Genomic DNA, 16,092 nt, shown 5'->3' with positions numbered 1-16,092 from the left:
TGACTCCTACACTCCTCTAACAAACCTGCCAGATTGGCAGAAGGTGTGAGCACCAGACATGTGGGGAGGAAGGGTGGGAAGTGTGAGAGGGGGTACGTACCTATCATAAATACATTTTCAGTATAGGAAAATTATAACTTCCAATATGGTACTTACCTTCACTCACAAGAGGGGGGCAGTGCGAGGGAATAACAGAAGCACCCCAGAAAGTGTCCAAAGGATACCCCTGACCATAAGACAGAGATCTGGAGATCAGAGGGGGGGGGAAGCACACCACTTCTGAGCCAGGTATACTTTTCTCCATCTACACCAGCAGAACACCACCACCCTACTCTTGACTGAATGGTTATATCCAACTTATTAGTGGAACCCATTCAGAAGGGTGCTTCCATAGTCCACCACCCCAGTACCTTGAAAGTGGCATGAACTCCCATACTCCACTTGAAGAAGGGGGTGAGAATGCATTGGAGGGTCCAGAGGAATGTCATCACTGGAGACAGTGCAATGGGTGACCAAGAAACCCTATTTTGAAAAGCAGACCATACTGAGTTATTCACTCAAAGTATGGCCGGGATGGGCAGCTATCCCATTCTCCTTTACCCATGCCATCCATGGGTGGTACAGTCCAGAAACGGAAATATTTATGAAGCAACTATCATGAGATAGATAACCTTCCAGCAATCTTATGGAACACCCCATCTCTATGGTGACAATGCGGAGCTATTGACAAGAGAGTGCGAGTCAACATGGCTTACAGTGTGGATTTTAAGTGAAAGAATACCTGGTCAGACACAACTCACCATAGAGTGGGATCTATGTGAAAAAAGAGGGAATAAAGAAAGCTCCCTGAAAAAGAGGAAAAGGAATAAAACTTACCAGTTAAAGTTGCACCGAAGTCTGGAGCATAGTCACAGGTAGAAGACGAAACCCTGATAAGGAGGAAAGCACAATGTGATGAGGATAATGGGAGATGAATGTACTGGGTGTGGTCCACATACCAACTTGGATAAGCTTCTCCAATGGACAACAAAGATGGGAATCAAGGGAAAATCTGAGATGCCGAATTTGATGAGAGGACACATAGAACAAGGTACGAGAGGAAGCAGGTAAAGAGGAGTAGGCCAAACAGACCAGAAGGCAGACCCAATTCATAAGGGTAGAAGGGGAAAGATCATGAAAGTAGGAAAATTGCCAGGGAATGAAAAGATGGTTGCACATATCCCGGAAGGTAGCTGTACATACAAAATAGCACCATAGGGTCCTGATGGGACACAGCAGTCTATTGGGATATGGATGAGGGTAAAGATGGGAGATATAAGGTTGGGAAAAAGAAGGAACAACTTTCACAAGCTGCCAGTTTTAGGGAGAAAGGCACGATCAGGATAAAGGAGAAGATAGGTAGGATGATAAAGGGTAAATGAAATGTCAATGGCAAATAAATCAGATCAGCAATGTCCACAGGCCAAAAGGAGATGGAAATGGGTCTTAAGGGACAAGTCTTAAGGAACGTGAGACAAGTGGTTCAAATGGAGGGAGAGGGGGATGACACGCTCACCAATGTATGAGCTTTGTTGAGTCACCACAGCAGATTGACTCTCAGGTAAGGAGTAATGGAAATGGTAGCAGAAAGAGGATTCCATGCACATCCCCAAAAGCTATAGACTTCTCGAGCTGTAAGGGCACACTGAACTAAAAGTTCCACAGAACTGAGGCATACAAGAGAAGGGAAAGCTCGACTGATGTTGGTGTCAAAGAAGACCCCCAAATACATTAAGTACTAACTTCTCCAATTTTATCAACCAGCTCTTTTGAGCTGCCACATAAAGAAGTTGGTGAGTGTGATTTGTCAATTTCTGCTCGGAATGAGCTAGAAGTAGCCAGTCATCCATGTAAAGATGAAACTGCAACCCTAAAGTATGAATATGACGTGCAAAGGCCCGAGGAATGTGAAAAAACACGTATAGAGCCAAAGGCAAGTCCGAAGGGGAGAGCTCAAAATTGGTAAACAAACTGAAGATAAAGATGGGATTGAAGGGCGATCGGGATGTGGATATGGATATTGAAAACATCTTTTCTTGTCATGCCCAATCCTGGGGAAAACACCCATCTCAGAGTGAGAAAGGATTCTATAGTGAACTTGGGGAGTGCAATGAAGCAGTTGAGGCACAACAAATCAATGACTAGTTGCCAATCCCCAGTTTTTTTTTGGGGGGGACCACGAAAAGACAGGAGTAAAACCTCTCCATGGGATGGTGAATAAGTTCGATAGCCTGCTGTGAAAGCAAATCAGGAACTGCCTCTGACAGATGCTGGCAAGTCATGGGATCTTGAAGAGGAAAGAAAATGGGTGAGGCAAAACATGAGTCCCTCTGAAAGAACCTTTGTCACCCATTGATCCTCAACAAAAGGGAGCCAGGAAGTAAGAAATCCAACAATCAAGCTTCTACAGGCCCTGAACCCAATGGGTAGTCACCAGTACTGTTGATGATGGATGAGGCATCAGCAACAACCTCGATGAAAAGAAGTACCCAGATTTGAAGGAACGGGTAAAGAATGGGAGGATGAAGGACACAAAGCAGGAATAGGTGGCATGGAAGGCTCTGGTCGATACAAAGGGGCCACAAAAGTTGAAAGGGTGGACTTTTGTCGGGTGGATGTTACCTGTGGCTCGATATCATCAGGGACAGTGTCAAAGACATAATGTTGAAGAAAAGGAGCAAGACACAAATCCTTCAGATAAATGGAAGGTAAATTAACAAGAGCCAGAATGGAGTTTCTACCAATAAGGTCTCAACGACAAAGAAACCACGTATGTAACGACATAGCCGAGGAAGAAATACGGGCCAAAGTGGAAGAGAGAAGGCAAAGGGATTTCTGTGGAAAGCCTCTGAGAGGAGATGCTTAAAAGACAGATACCAGAGAAAGGTATTGAGAGTAAGACGAAGGTGAGAATATTGAGCACGTGTGAGACTACCATTAGATTTGGGAGCCACCCCGAAAGACGTAATAAGGAACACAACAATTGGTGATCCAAAAACGGACATCCCCCCCCCCCGATGGTAAGCAAGGGCGTACTGATCACAGGCTCTCAGGGTAGTGGCATACTGATCCCTTCACCTAAGTGTGAGAGAAAGTGATTCACATGGACACAAATATCAGGAGAAGGAGGAAATACCAAAAATGGTTGAGAAGAATGCTCATGCAACAAAGAAGAATGAGGGGAATAAGAAATTGGGGAAAGAGACAAAACATCACAAGGCCTAGGTGAATCATCGGGCTGGAACTGGGAAGGAAAGGCAAATACGAGAGGAGATAAAAGACGACCAAAATTGTCTTCATGCGAATAATGTCAGCAGACTCTGAAGGAGCTCAGGTGATGTCAAGTAATGTTCAATCTCCCTATGGACAAAATCAGAATGATCCACAGTCGTGTCACTCACACCTGAGATTGAAGATCGGTTGTTGGTGTGACCCCTGAAGTGATAATGTGGACTTTGCAATTCATAACTCATGAAAACTTCACAAAACTGTCTAGTGCAGAAAAGCAACTATAATAAACTGGGAGAAATGTGGTAATGTATAACCAAAAAAATTAAAAAATAGAACCATTTCAAACTGGAACGCGAAGCACAAAAGAAAATGTTTGTTCTCAAAAGCTTCCAAATGAGAAGTGAAAGTTTGGTAGAGGGGTATAGAGGGAGTCACATGCGTCATGTTAGCATACTATGCTACTTTTGGTTAATAGATGATGCATAATGATTTACATGAGACACACATTGGAATGTACTAATTCCACAAGGGGGAAGTGCAAGGTTTGTGGCATGTGTAAAGAAAATGTTTGCATATAGAGGGCAGCACTGAACAATAGCTAATCTTATGTGAAAAGGTAAGTACTGTATCAGAAGTTGAATATACAAGTGTAGCTACAGATCGAACAACAGTACAATCTATACGGAAGATGTATATAAAAGTCAGTTATAGATGGTACAACAGTACAGTTTACAGGGAAGTTGAATATAGAAGTCTAGTTATAGATGTTACAGTCCACAGGAAAGTTGTAAATAGAAGTCTAGTTATAGCTTTAGTTTACATTGGACAGTAAAACACACATGCACCATACTTCATTATTTTTTGTGTTTATATACATTTCCCCAATCTAGTTCCATGCACTAATAACTTAAAAAAAACAATGTTTCAAAAGCACATGTGCATATACGCACATATGTAATGAAAATAAATAACCCCTAAATAAACAACATTTCCTTTACTAAACAATGTTTTCATGCTGAGAATGTGTTCGATACCAAACTGTGAAGTCTTCCCCCATTGTCTAAAACTATTCCTCTTTTGAGAATCTGGTAATCTGTGGGTTAATCCTGAAGCACATATTCTTATTGTGTACATTACATAACCACCCAGCCACATGTCATTTAGCAAAAGATCTTACTATTAAAGAATACATCTGTATAAAATTACTGGACTAACTGCCTGACCACAAAAAGTAAACTATACAGTGTCATTGAGATGGTTGAGTGATTACCTTCAATTAGAAAGATGTATCTGTCTGCCTACAAACAACTGGTGTGAGGAAGATTACCTCACTACATAATGAATACGTAGTGTTAAAATCTTCAATGATGCATTTTGACCAAATAAGTAAAATTCATCTTTAAGTCACTAAGTACTGACACTAAACACCACATAAATTAACTTTGAAAATGATTAACAACACAGGGAAAAAAAAATATCACTGTAAACTTTAGATTTGGTTACAGTATAACACATCTGCACCAAGAACAAGACATGTTTCTATAACACCTAAGTCAGAGTTTGTCAAACCCTTCATAGCAGAAATCTAAATACAATGTCAATGTCTGGATTTCCATTTTCTGACCACAGCAGCACACAATGTCCTTGATTCAGAACAATCAAAACAGTGTTGCTATAATTTAACTCTTTAATATGTAAATAAATCACTTTATTCAAAGAATTTTCTCACTAATATGAAGTTTCTATCTTGTGTTGAGTGTTTCACGACGAAACTAAGAGTTAGGTGATTTTTACTAATCTACAAAAGGCAGACAGTTCACTAAATACCCACTGTAATAAACTCTCCCTTGAGGTAAGCATCATCATTCAGGCAATCACCAACTTTTTTGATAGTTCCATTAACATTCACCAGGGCATGGCTTGCATCAGGGAATTGAGTTGATGAATGGTTACCCCAGATGATGACATTCGTCACATTATTAGCTGGCACATTCAAACGGAATGCAATCTAGACGAATAAAGAAGAAAATAATTTTAGGTCTTTTTACTTTTAAAAAATGATCACTTTAAAATAACTTATTGGAATATCAATTCTCATACTTCTATATTGATATGCAAGACTGGGTAAACCACATACTTACATGTCCATTCACAAACTCTTAACATCTTTCCAAAAACCCTTCACATTGGTATAATAGACAAGTTAATAAAGAGCTCATAATACTAGTTAGTTTATTTATTCATTGTTTTACCATCAACTATTTCAGCTAGTTAACAACGAAGGTCACCTTGCAGTATACTAGGAAAGAACACTTACTTTCATTGTTATACTCTCCCTTATTTCAGCTGATTAACAACAAAGTTCACATTACAGTTTACTAGGAAAGAACACTTACTTTCATTGTTATACCCTCCCTTATTTCAGCTGATTAACAACAAAGTTCACATTACAGTTTACTAGGAAAGAACACTTACTTTCATTGTTTACTCTCCCTTATTTCAGCTGATTAACAAAGTTCACATTACAGTTTACTAGGAAAGAACCATTACTTTCATTGTTGTACCCTCCCTTATTTCAGCTGATTAACAACAAAGTTCACATTACAGTTAACAATGAAAGTAAGTGTTCTTTCCTAGTATACTAGGAAAAGAACACTTACTTGAGACTGTGCTCTATTTTGGTCGAGTCTTGTCATTGCTGAGAAGTTCTCCTTTGGGATGGAAGGAGCATACTTGCTGCAGATGAAAGCATTGGTATTTGCTGGATTTCCAACAACCAGAACCTAAATTACAGGAGACCAAACAGTACTAATACTGGTCTACATGACTCAGTGTTCCACACACAAGTTTTCTAAATAATGAATATTTTGCTCCTCAAAATAATCTGCCTTGCTAAAAACTTGTGTATTTAAGTTTCAGTGACTCTTTTACATCATGTGACATTGAGCATTTTGAAACTGTTTTGCTGTGTTTACTAGATACATGCTCTTCTTACGCCTGTATTAACATACTTTGAAGGACCAACCGATGAAATTACATCATAAAATGAATACAGAAAAACTTTGTTGATATTGACCATTAAAATTAGACTGTGAATTTTTCTTTGTCACTAATCTTATAAATTCAGTGAAAAAAAGAAAATCACTGAATGATGTACAGACAATGTCTATTCTTCTATTTGCAGTGGACTTTAGTTTTGGCCAAATGATAGACCTTCAGTAATGCTTGGGAGAGTAGGCCCATATATAGTGGTATGAAGAAAAACAAAAAGCTTGTAAGATTTGATATAAATTCCTTTACATCAGGTCCTATATTTCATAATTCATCAATCAGTGTATGGTGAAAATGATCTCATTTTTAAAAATTTTTTTTATTATCAATACTAATTTTATTTTTAACTACCAAGTACACACACACTCACAAACAAAATATGTACCAGCAAACAGTGAGCATATTTTGTATGCACAATGTTTATTTCTACAGAGTTTTTTTATGTTAAGAATTTGTATTTCTACAGATACACATGATAAGTTACACCACTGATGCACAGTACACAATAAGGCATACAATAGTATCAATACTGATATATAGTAGTATACAATAAGGGTATTGATACTGTTGTTTGTCTTATTGTATACTACTATATATCGGTATTGATACTGTTGTTTGTCTTATTGTATACTACTATATATCGGTATTGATACTGTTGTTTGTGATATATAGTAGTATACAATAAGACAAACAACAGTATCAATACTGATATATAGTAGTATACAATAAGGCATACAACAGTATCAATACTGATATATAGTAGTATACAATAAGGCATACAACAGTATCAATACTGATATATAGTAATAGTATACAATAAGGCATACAACAGTATCAATACTGATATATAGTAATAGTATACAATAAGGCATACAACGGTATCAATACTGATATATAGTAATAGTATACAATAAGACATACAACGGTATCAATACTGATACATAGTAGTATACAATAAGACATACAACGGTATCAATACTGATACATAGTAGTATACAATAAGACAAACAACGGTATCAATACTGATACATAGTAGTATACAATAAGACAAACAACGGTATCAATACTGATACATAGTAGTATACAATAAGACAAACAACAGTATCAATACTGATACATAGTAATAGTACACAATAAGACATACAACAGTATCAATACTGATATATAGTAATAGTACACAATAAGACATACAACAGTATCAATACTGATATATAGTAATAGTACACAATAAGACATACAACAGTATCAATACTGATATATAGTAATAGTACACAATAAGACATACAACAGTATCAATACTGATATATAGTAATAGTACACAATAAGACATACAACAGTATCAATACTGATATATAGTAATAGTACACAATAAGACATACAATGGTATCAATACTGATATATAGTAATAGTATACAATAAGACAAACAACGGTATCAATACTGATATATAGAAGTACACAATAAGACATTCAACGGTATCAATACTGATGTATAGAAGTACACAATAAGACATTCAACAGTATCAATACTGATATATAGAAGTACACAATAAGACAAACAACGGTATCAATACTGGTATATAGTAGTATACAATAAGATACAATAGTGTCAATACTATATACAGTAGTAACAATAAGACATACAACAGTATCAATATTGATATATAGTAGTATACAATAAGATACAACAGTGACAATACTATATAAAGTAGTAACAATAAGACATACAACATACATACAAACATGTACCTTTACAGTTTATATATGTAAATCCTAGCTAGTATGTACCTTTACAGTATATACATATGTAAATCCTAGCTACACAGAAGCATACACCATTACAGTATATATATGTAAATCCCAGCTAGTATGTACCGTTAGTTTATATATGTAAATCCTAGATAGTATGTACCTTTACAGTTTATATATGTAAATCCCAGCTACATACAAACATGTACCTTTACAGTTTATATATGTAAATCCCAGCTACATACAAACACATACCTTTACAGTCTTTTTAGCAAACTGGTCTAGTGCTTTTCCTTGGCTTTTGAAGATCTTAACATTAGCAGCTAACAAATCCTTTCTTTCCATTCCTTCTTTCCTTGGCATTGCTCCCACAAGGAATGCTGCTTCAATATCATTGAAAGCTTGCTGTTCATCACATGTTGGGATGATCTCTATAAAATCACATTCATCGTATAAACACAAACATATCCCTACTTCATACTCCTTTAAATAATAATTATGAAAACTATGCACTAAAAAGTCTGACTGACTTTTTTACATGAAAATATTAAATCAGTATTTTACATTAAGACATAAAACTTAATTCCCTGTCACTATCAATCATACATTTTTTTAAATATTTTAATGCCAGTGTCAAAATTTGTACATATTACTATAGAACTGAAACTCATCTACAGTATCTCAGCAATTACAATACATCATGCTCACAGGAATATTAAACCCACCTACAGAACCAGAACTACCACCTGATATAGTCATGAGAACATTAAACCCACCTACAGAATCAGAACTTCTACCTGATATAGTCATGAGAATATTAAACCCACCTACAGAATTAGAACTACCACCTTATATATTCATGATAATATTAAACCCACCTACATAACCAGAACTACTACCTGATATATTCACGAGAATATTAAACCCACCCTAAGAACCAGAACTACCACCTGATATAGTCATGAGAACATTAAACCCACCTACATAACCAGAACTACTACATGATATATTCACGAGAATATTAAACCCACCCTAAGAACCAGAACTATTACCTGATAGTCATGAGAATATTAAACCCACCTAGAGAACCCAAACTACCACCTGATACATTCAGGATAATATTAAATCCACCTACAGAACCAGAACTACCACCTGATATAGTCATGAGAACATTAAACCCACCTACATAACCAGAACTACTACCTGATATATTCAAGAGAATATTAAACCCACCCTAAGAACCAGAACTACCACCTGATACATTCAGGATAATATTAAACCCACCTACATAACCAGAACTACTACCTGATATATTCAAGAGAATATTAAATCCACCTACAGAACCAGAACTACCACCTGATATAGTCATGAGAACATTAAACCCACCTACATAACCAGAACTACTACCTGATATATTCAAGAGAATATTAAACCCACCCTAAGAACCAGAACTACCACCTGATATAGTCATGATAATATTAAACCCACCTAGAGAACCAAAACTACCACCTGATACATTCAGGATAATATTAAACCCACCTACAGTAACTAATTTAATCAAGCACTGCTTGAACTCAACAAGTTGCACTACATATCTGATGTAATTTGTTTGTAGTTATTTTCTAAATATTGGTAAATTTATGATGACTCGAGACTGTTATATAAGTATCACAAATTAATTATTTACTATATTCTACTATAAAGTGCTACAAGATGAAAAACCTGGGCTTTGGGTAACCCACTATGAAAGAATGACTTTGAAATTAGGCTTGTATTTCACATGCATACATCAGTCTTTGGACAGAGTATCCTGCTGATTAAAATGGTCCCTGATGTCCATGGGCCTTATGATATGCAGACAGATTCAGTGCTTGGTTTCATTATGAAATTGTTCATACTTCTAATATGTGAAATCTGAGTATCAGTTATTTGACGTACCTCTTACCAGGGAGAATGCACAATCCATAAGCTCCATAACCACTCCTTCCAACACACCCATCATTGGAGGAATGTCAAGCAAGTGCAAGATGACGGGCTAGAAAAAATATTCAAGATCATTAATATAGCTACAAAACTTTTCGTGAAAAATGGCCTAACTTATAATCTTTAATTCTTCAAAATTGTAATAAAAAATGCTGAAAGTTAACAATTTCCTAAACGTATTTCTGATAGGTACTTACCTCGGCTGACACTCAATCTTTTTTTTTTGCCCTCTAAGCATTGCTAAAAATGTTTTTGCAATCAGCTCACCAATTTATGTACTCCATCAATTGTGAGTCATTTCTGGACCTGTACATAGCACTTGACTAGTCTCCACCAATAGTATTGCACCACACAGCTAGCTCCTTCTGCTTTTCCAATCAATTTTCACATTTGAGAATTGGCAGGCTCAAAAAGAAGAACACTAGCAGTGGGGCAGAAGGGTGGGAATTGTGCGAGTGGAAGTAATTACCTTCACATATGTATATATTTTCAGTGTAAGAAAAATGTTAACTTCCAACATGGTCCTAACTCCACTCACACAAAATAGAATCCCACATTGACACGGTGGAGGGGATGGTGCAAGTGCAGAACACTGAAACAAAGCAGAAAGCAACTGCCCAGAATGGATGGGTGTGCTCCACAATGAAAACAAAGCACACTTGTGGGGTACTACAGTACCTCAGGAACAGGTACATTCTCTTCAGCCTTGAAGTAAGAAATCAATCGTATATGAGTGGAAAAAAGGATGTGCACCAGTGCAATTTCTTTTAAAAGGTGTAATCAATAGTAAAATATAAACAGAATTAGGTATGTACAAAGGCAGTGTAATCAATAGTAAAATATAAACAGAATTAGCTTGTACATACACAGTGTAATCAATAGTAAAATATAAACAGAATTAGGTATGTACAAAGGCAGTGTAATCAATAGTAAAATATAAACAGAATTAGGTATGTACAAAGGCAGTGTAATCAATAGTAAAATATAAACAGAATTAGCTATGTACATACACAGTGTAATCAATAGTGAAATATAAAATGAATCAGCTATGTACATACACAGTGTAATCAATAATGAAATATAAAATGAATTAGCTATGTACATACACAGTGTAATCAATAGTGAAATATAAAATGAATCAGCTATGTACATACACAGTGTAATCAATAATGAAATATAAAATGAATTAGCTATGTACATACACAGTGTAATTGAATAGACCAAAGGCAGAACATCGATTTTGTTAAATTTAGGGATAAAACTATGGAGAGGAGTCGAATAGGAGGGTAAGCATAGATGTGAAGACCCCTTCAAACTTACTGAAATCTTGTTGGTATGAGATAATTGATCCACAAACAGATTCAGGGTGCCAGGAAAATGGCAAGCTAAGACCACAATGTGATGACTGTGGGCCCAGAAAAAGAGATTCAGGGTCTTAAAACACCTTGATTTGGTACCCCCTTGCTTGATGATATAATTGACCACAGTGGAGTTGTTGGAGTGTATCACAAGCACCCTCCTTCACAGGAGAGGAAGGAAGTGGAAAAAAGCTCAATGAACCTCCAGAAGTTTGAGAATGTTGACTCCTTGACCGATCAGAGACTAGAAATCTCCTGAGTCTAGGGAAGCACTCCAACCCTCTAAAGATACATCTGTAAACAGATGTAGATTCAGATGAGGTGGAGCAAGTGGAACCCCAGCTGTGGTCTACTCCCTGCTGTCGAGCCACCAAGCCAGGTCAGCCCTAATTGTGGAAGGAAGGGTAACAAGGTGGTCTAAGGGATCCAAGGAAAAGTTCCACTGATCAAGGAGAGTCCAATAAAATGAACACAAATGAGCTCAACCAATGGAATGAGATCTTACAAGGAAGCCCACATCTCCAAAAGAGATAGAAACTCTTGAGCCATGAGAGAATGTGAGGTGAGGGCCTTTGTGACCACTCACGTAATATCCTGGGCCCAACTAAGGCTGGAATTGAAGAAAATCCCCAAATGAAGAAAGTATTGAGTGGGGATAAAAATAGACTTCTCCACCTTGATCAGAAAATCCACCCATGCTGCTTCTTGTAGGAGTAGACGAGTGTGGACTCTTGACTGTGAATGGGAAGAAATGAGCAGGAGCTGGTCATCCATGTAAAACGAGTGTGAAGATCCATTGAGGGAAGGTGTAGGCCAAAAGTGCATACCACCCAACAGAAAACAATGAAGTTAGTCATAATGGCAGGGTACTGAAATGGAATACACCACTCTTGTGACCCAAAGAAAAAAAAACATGTCTCGGAAGCAATAGAAACTTGAAGATAGATGTCCATCACATCAAACTTGGTCCTCCAGAGTCACAGGGAAAACATTCACCGTATTGAGAGATAGTACTCCATTAAGAAGGGAGGAGGGTCCAAAAAAGAATTCAACCAGGACAGATCAATGATGGGTCTCAAATCTCCCATCATCTTGGCCACTACAAAGAGATGGGAATAAAACCCTGGCTGAATGGGTCACACCTGCTGGATAGCTTGTTTGTGTAGCAGGTTGTGGACAGCCTTGTTAAGATGACTGAGATATGAAGGATCCCATGGAGGTGGGAAGGAAATAGGGGAATGGGAAAGGGGAGGTGGAGACCTGAAATGAAGGCAGAGACCTCCTGACAGCACCTGTAGGATTTATGGATCTGTCATGAAATGCCACCACACAGCCGAAAAGTGGAGCAATCTAGCCCCTACCATTCTGGGAACCTCTGTCATGTCATGTATAACTCTGGCATTGTTCAGCCTGGGAGCAGAAGAAATTAGGGTAGGGACAGGAGCACCAAGAGGAAGGGAAGTGTCTGGGTGAGGAGAGGAAACAAGGTCAGGGGACTCCTGGGAAGAAGTGAGAGGGTGAGATAAACGTGTGGCTACAGAAGACGAGTAATAATGCAATCTAGCCACATCAATCCTGGATTCTAAGGAATCAGATCAATCTCCAAATACTGTATTGCATAGGAAGGTGGGTCTGACGTAGATCTTACAGAGATAAAAGGGAGAGATGCATCCCCACAAGTAAAGTATCCTTCCCATACAAGTCCCAACAACACAGGAGCCAGGTATTTAAGGAGAGTGCAGAGGAAAAATTGTTGAACAATTGAATTCAAACACTGAAAAATAAAACTGTTGAAAAAAATTTTAGAAATGGCAACAAAGCATAATCAGAAATTGTAGTCACACACGGAAAAACACAAGTCTAAATGATGTAGTGCCAATCGAGAAAGTGAAGACTGAGCAGATATAGCTAGCTGTGGTAACATAGATGGCACAATACTATTGGTGAAGAGTACATGTTCAGAAATGGCATGAAGTTGATGGGGTATATAAACTGGTGCACTGATCTGGAAATTTTTTTAGCAATGCTTAGAGGGCAGAACAATGATTGAGATGAGGTAAGACTATTGGAATAAATAAGTAACATGACAAATATTGTATTTACTCTAACCATGAAATAACATTACATTTTAAGTGGAAGTGACTAGTACTTGAACCCAGGACTACCAATAAGCTGTCCAAGAGTTCAAGCTGTACTTGTCAATCTTCACTTATAATGCTTTTTATCATGTATTTAACTACAATAATAGGTGGTCTAGGTATAAAGGCCAAATGATAAGAAGTCTGTCCCAGAGTTAGTTTATATTTTTAAATTCCACTAGCTGACAATGGAAGGACAATATTTATCACTGATTTTAATATAGATTCCTTTACTGTTAATCTTTTTTTTACAATTTAATTGATATTGCCATACTGTGGTTGCTGGTTGTTAAAAAAATAAAATTCTTAATAAAAGAAAAATTTAATACATCATAAAAATCAACATTTATTTATTGACATGCACTAGTTTCTGAATTTTCCATGGAATATTTTATCATATAAATGTTAAGTTTCCCTAACTACAGGTACAAGTGATTATAAGAGCCATATGGCAAGTATGCACTCATTAAACTATCTTTTTCCGTTACAACAAGGACATTCGTAAATAGTATCAACACACTGTAAACACAACCAACCTACTGTTGAGTCTAAACTACTATACTCACACTTGCTGGGCCAACTAGTCAAGTCAGTCTCTTAACAGCAGTATAATTGTTTTAAGGCCCTTTTTCCAATTGATTTGTGTTGAAAAACAACAAAAATTACATAAAAATTAGAAAAACAAAAGTTAGTAATGTGTTTTTTTCAGAAAGAAAGATCTGAAAGTTCAGTGATAACACTTGTCTGAGTAGTGTTATTCTGCATACATAAAACTTGTATGAATTAACTCAGAATCATATAAACCATCAAAATGTTGGTGAAACCTGGCTTGAATGTAATCTAGTAAAAGGGAGAGAGTTTGTTGTTGGTCAGCCATTTTCACCACAACTAAGACAAGTAACAAAAAAAGACTGTTCAGTAATGTAATCCAGAACTAAAACAAACCTGATCTGGTCCAAAAACATCACCCTTGGCTACAGAGAACAATAAGGAATATGCAATTTGTCCAGCAGCTCCTGTCACCAGAACACGAATGGGTTCTTTAGCCTGTGAAATTAATAATGATATAATTTAACACAGATTTATTAATTACATTGTTGATAATTTTAGTATAAACTTATTATAATCATTAATGTATCTAACTGTACTTTTATCTTCGTCCTAAAGGCTGGGCTTCTATTTATTACTTCTGTCTGTCTATGTTTGACCATGTGTACGAGGTATGGCTTTAGAATATTAATTACACCTACTCATAGTAACTTATTTTATAATAAAGAATCATAACCCCAAAATCCAGAATATTGTTTTTATTAATACTCAATGTTTCTGTCTTGTTGACTGCTATCCTTGATAACAATGTACAAAATACATATTATTATACTTCTCTTGACATAAAATAGTTGTTCAATAAAACTCTGAAAGTGAGATGACACGGTCTTTCACCCTTCAACTGTCCTAGCATCAGAAACTGTTAAATAAATAAGTAAAAAGGCTAGACAAGGGAACTGACTAGAATTTCAATATCTAGTGTACCACTTATTATTTCTCTTCTTTTAACTCAAACCTTGACAAATCCCAGGTGCCAGGTTACCATGCTGACTGAAATTTCATTGTGACACCTAGTATTTTCTCACATTCTATTTGTATGTAGGGCTGTGCTAAACAGAACTTGAATCTAGAATAGTTCCGGACTCTTTAACCATTTTTTTGAGTTTGAAAGTGAACTTTGTTTCTAGGATTTTAATGGTGGATTCAGCACTTCATGCTGTTTTGTTTTTAAGAATGAAGTGTTGTGGTTACACAACACATTGCTGATTTCATGCTGTTTTGTTTTTAAGAACGAGGTGTTGTGGTTACACAACACGTTACTTATTTCATGCCGTTTTGTTTTTAAGAATGAATTGTTGTGGTTACACAACACGTTACTGATTTCATGCTGTTTTGTTTTTAAGAATGAGGTGTTGTGGTTACGGAACACATTACTGATTTCATGTTGTTTTGTTTTTAAGAACGAAGTGTTGTGGTCACACAACACTTTACTGATTTCATGTTGTTTTGTTTTTAAGAACAAAGTGTTGTGGTTACACAACACGTTACTGATTTCATGTTGTTTTGTTTTTAAGAATGAAGTGTTGTGGTTACACAACACGTTACTGATTTCATGCTGTTTTGTTTTCTTCTTTCTCTCAATTCAACCAATCAGTGCACATGTTTAGACTCAGACAGGACCAAAGGCAGTCAGTTCAGACAATACTATCAAGTGGTTGTTGATATAATGTAATCATTAGCATGCACTCATTGCTGTGAAATTAAATAAATTTATACGTAGCCCCCATTTCCTAGTACATGGATTTCCAACCTTTTTGTTCCTCTGTACCCCTTGGCCCTGGGCATTTTGACAGGTTCCCATGTACCCCTAAAAATTAAGGATCAAAAATTGATAAAATTATATTGATTTTATATTATTTTATTATGAAATCTGTATGTGTGGAATGCGTAGGATCTTATAGTATTGATAACATTGATAAATTGAACTCGGCATATA

General features: G+C 36.6%; 1 protein-coding gene across 1 annotated transcript in view; it reads right to left on the bottom strand.

The window, feature by feature from the left end:
* LOC106475361 (malate dehydrogenase, cytoplasmic-like) overlaps nt 1-16,092 on the bottom strand; it is a 25,494-nt gene that overhangs the window by 6,648 nt on the left and 2,754 nt on the right. Inside the window, exons 2-6 of the mRNA XM_013936049.2 lie at nt 14,493-14,594; nt 10,007-10,103; nt 8,324-8,499; nt 5,931-6,053; nt 5,102-5,278 (exon numbers count right to left, since the gene is read on the bottom strand). Of these exons, the coding sequence (XP_013791503.1) occupies nt 5,102-5,278; nt 5,931-6,053; nt 8,324-8,499; nt 10,007-10,103; nt 14,493-14,594 (675 nt within the window). The remainder of the gene's footprint in view (nt 1-5,101; nt 5,279-5,930; nt 6,054-8,323; nt 8,500-10,006; nt 10,104-14,492; nt 14,595-16,092) is intronic.

The sequence above is a fragment of the Limulus polyphemus genome, unplaced genomic scaffold (assembly GCF_000517525.1).
Source record: "Limulus polyphemus unplaced genomic scaffold, Limulus_polyphemus-2.1.2 Scaffold8468, whole genome shotgun sequence".
Lineage (NCBI taxonomy): Eukaryota > Metazoa > Arthropoda > Merostomata > Xiphosura > Limulidae > Limulus > Limulus polyphemus.
This window is presented reverse-complemented; position numbering and strand designations above follow the sequence as displayed.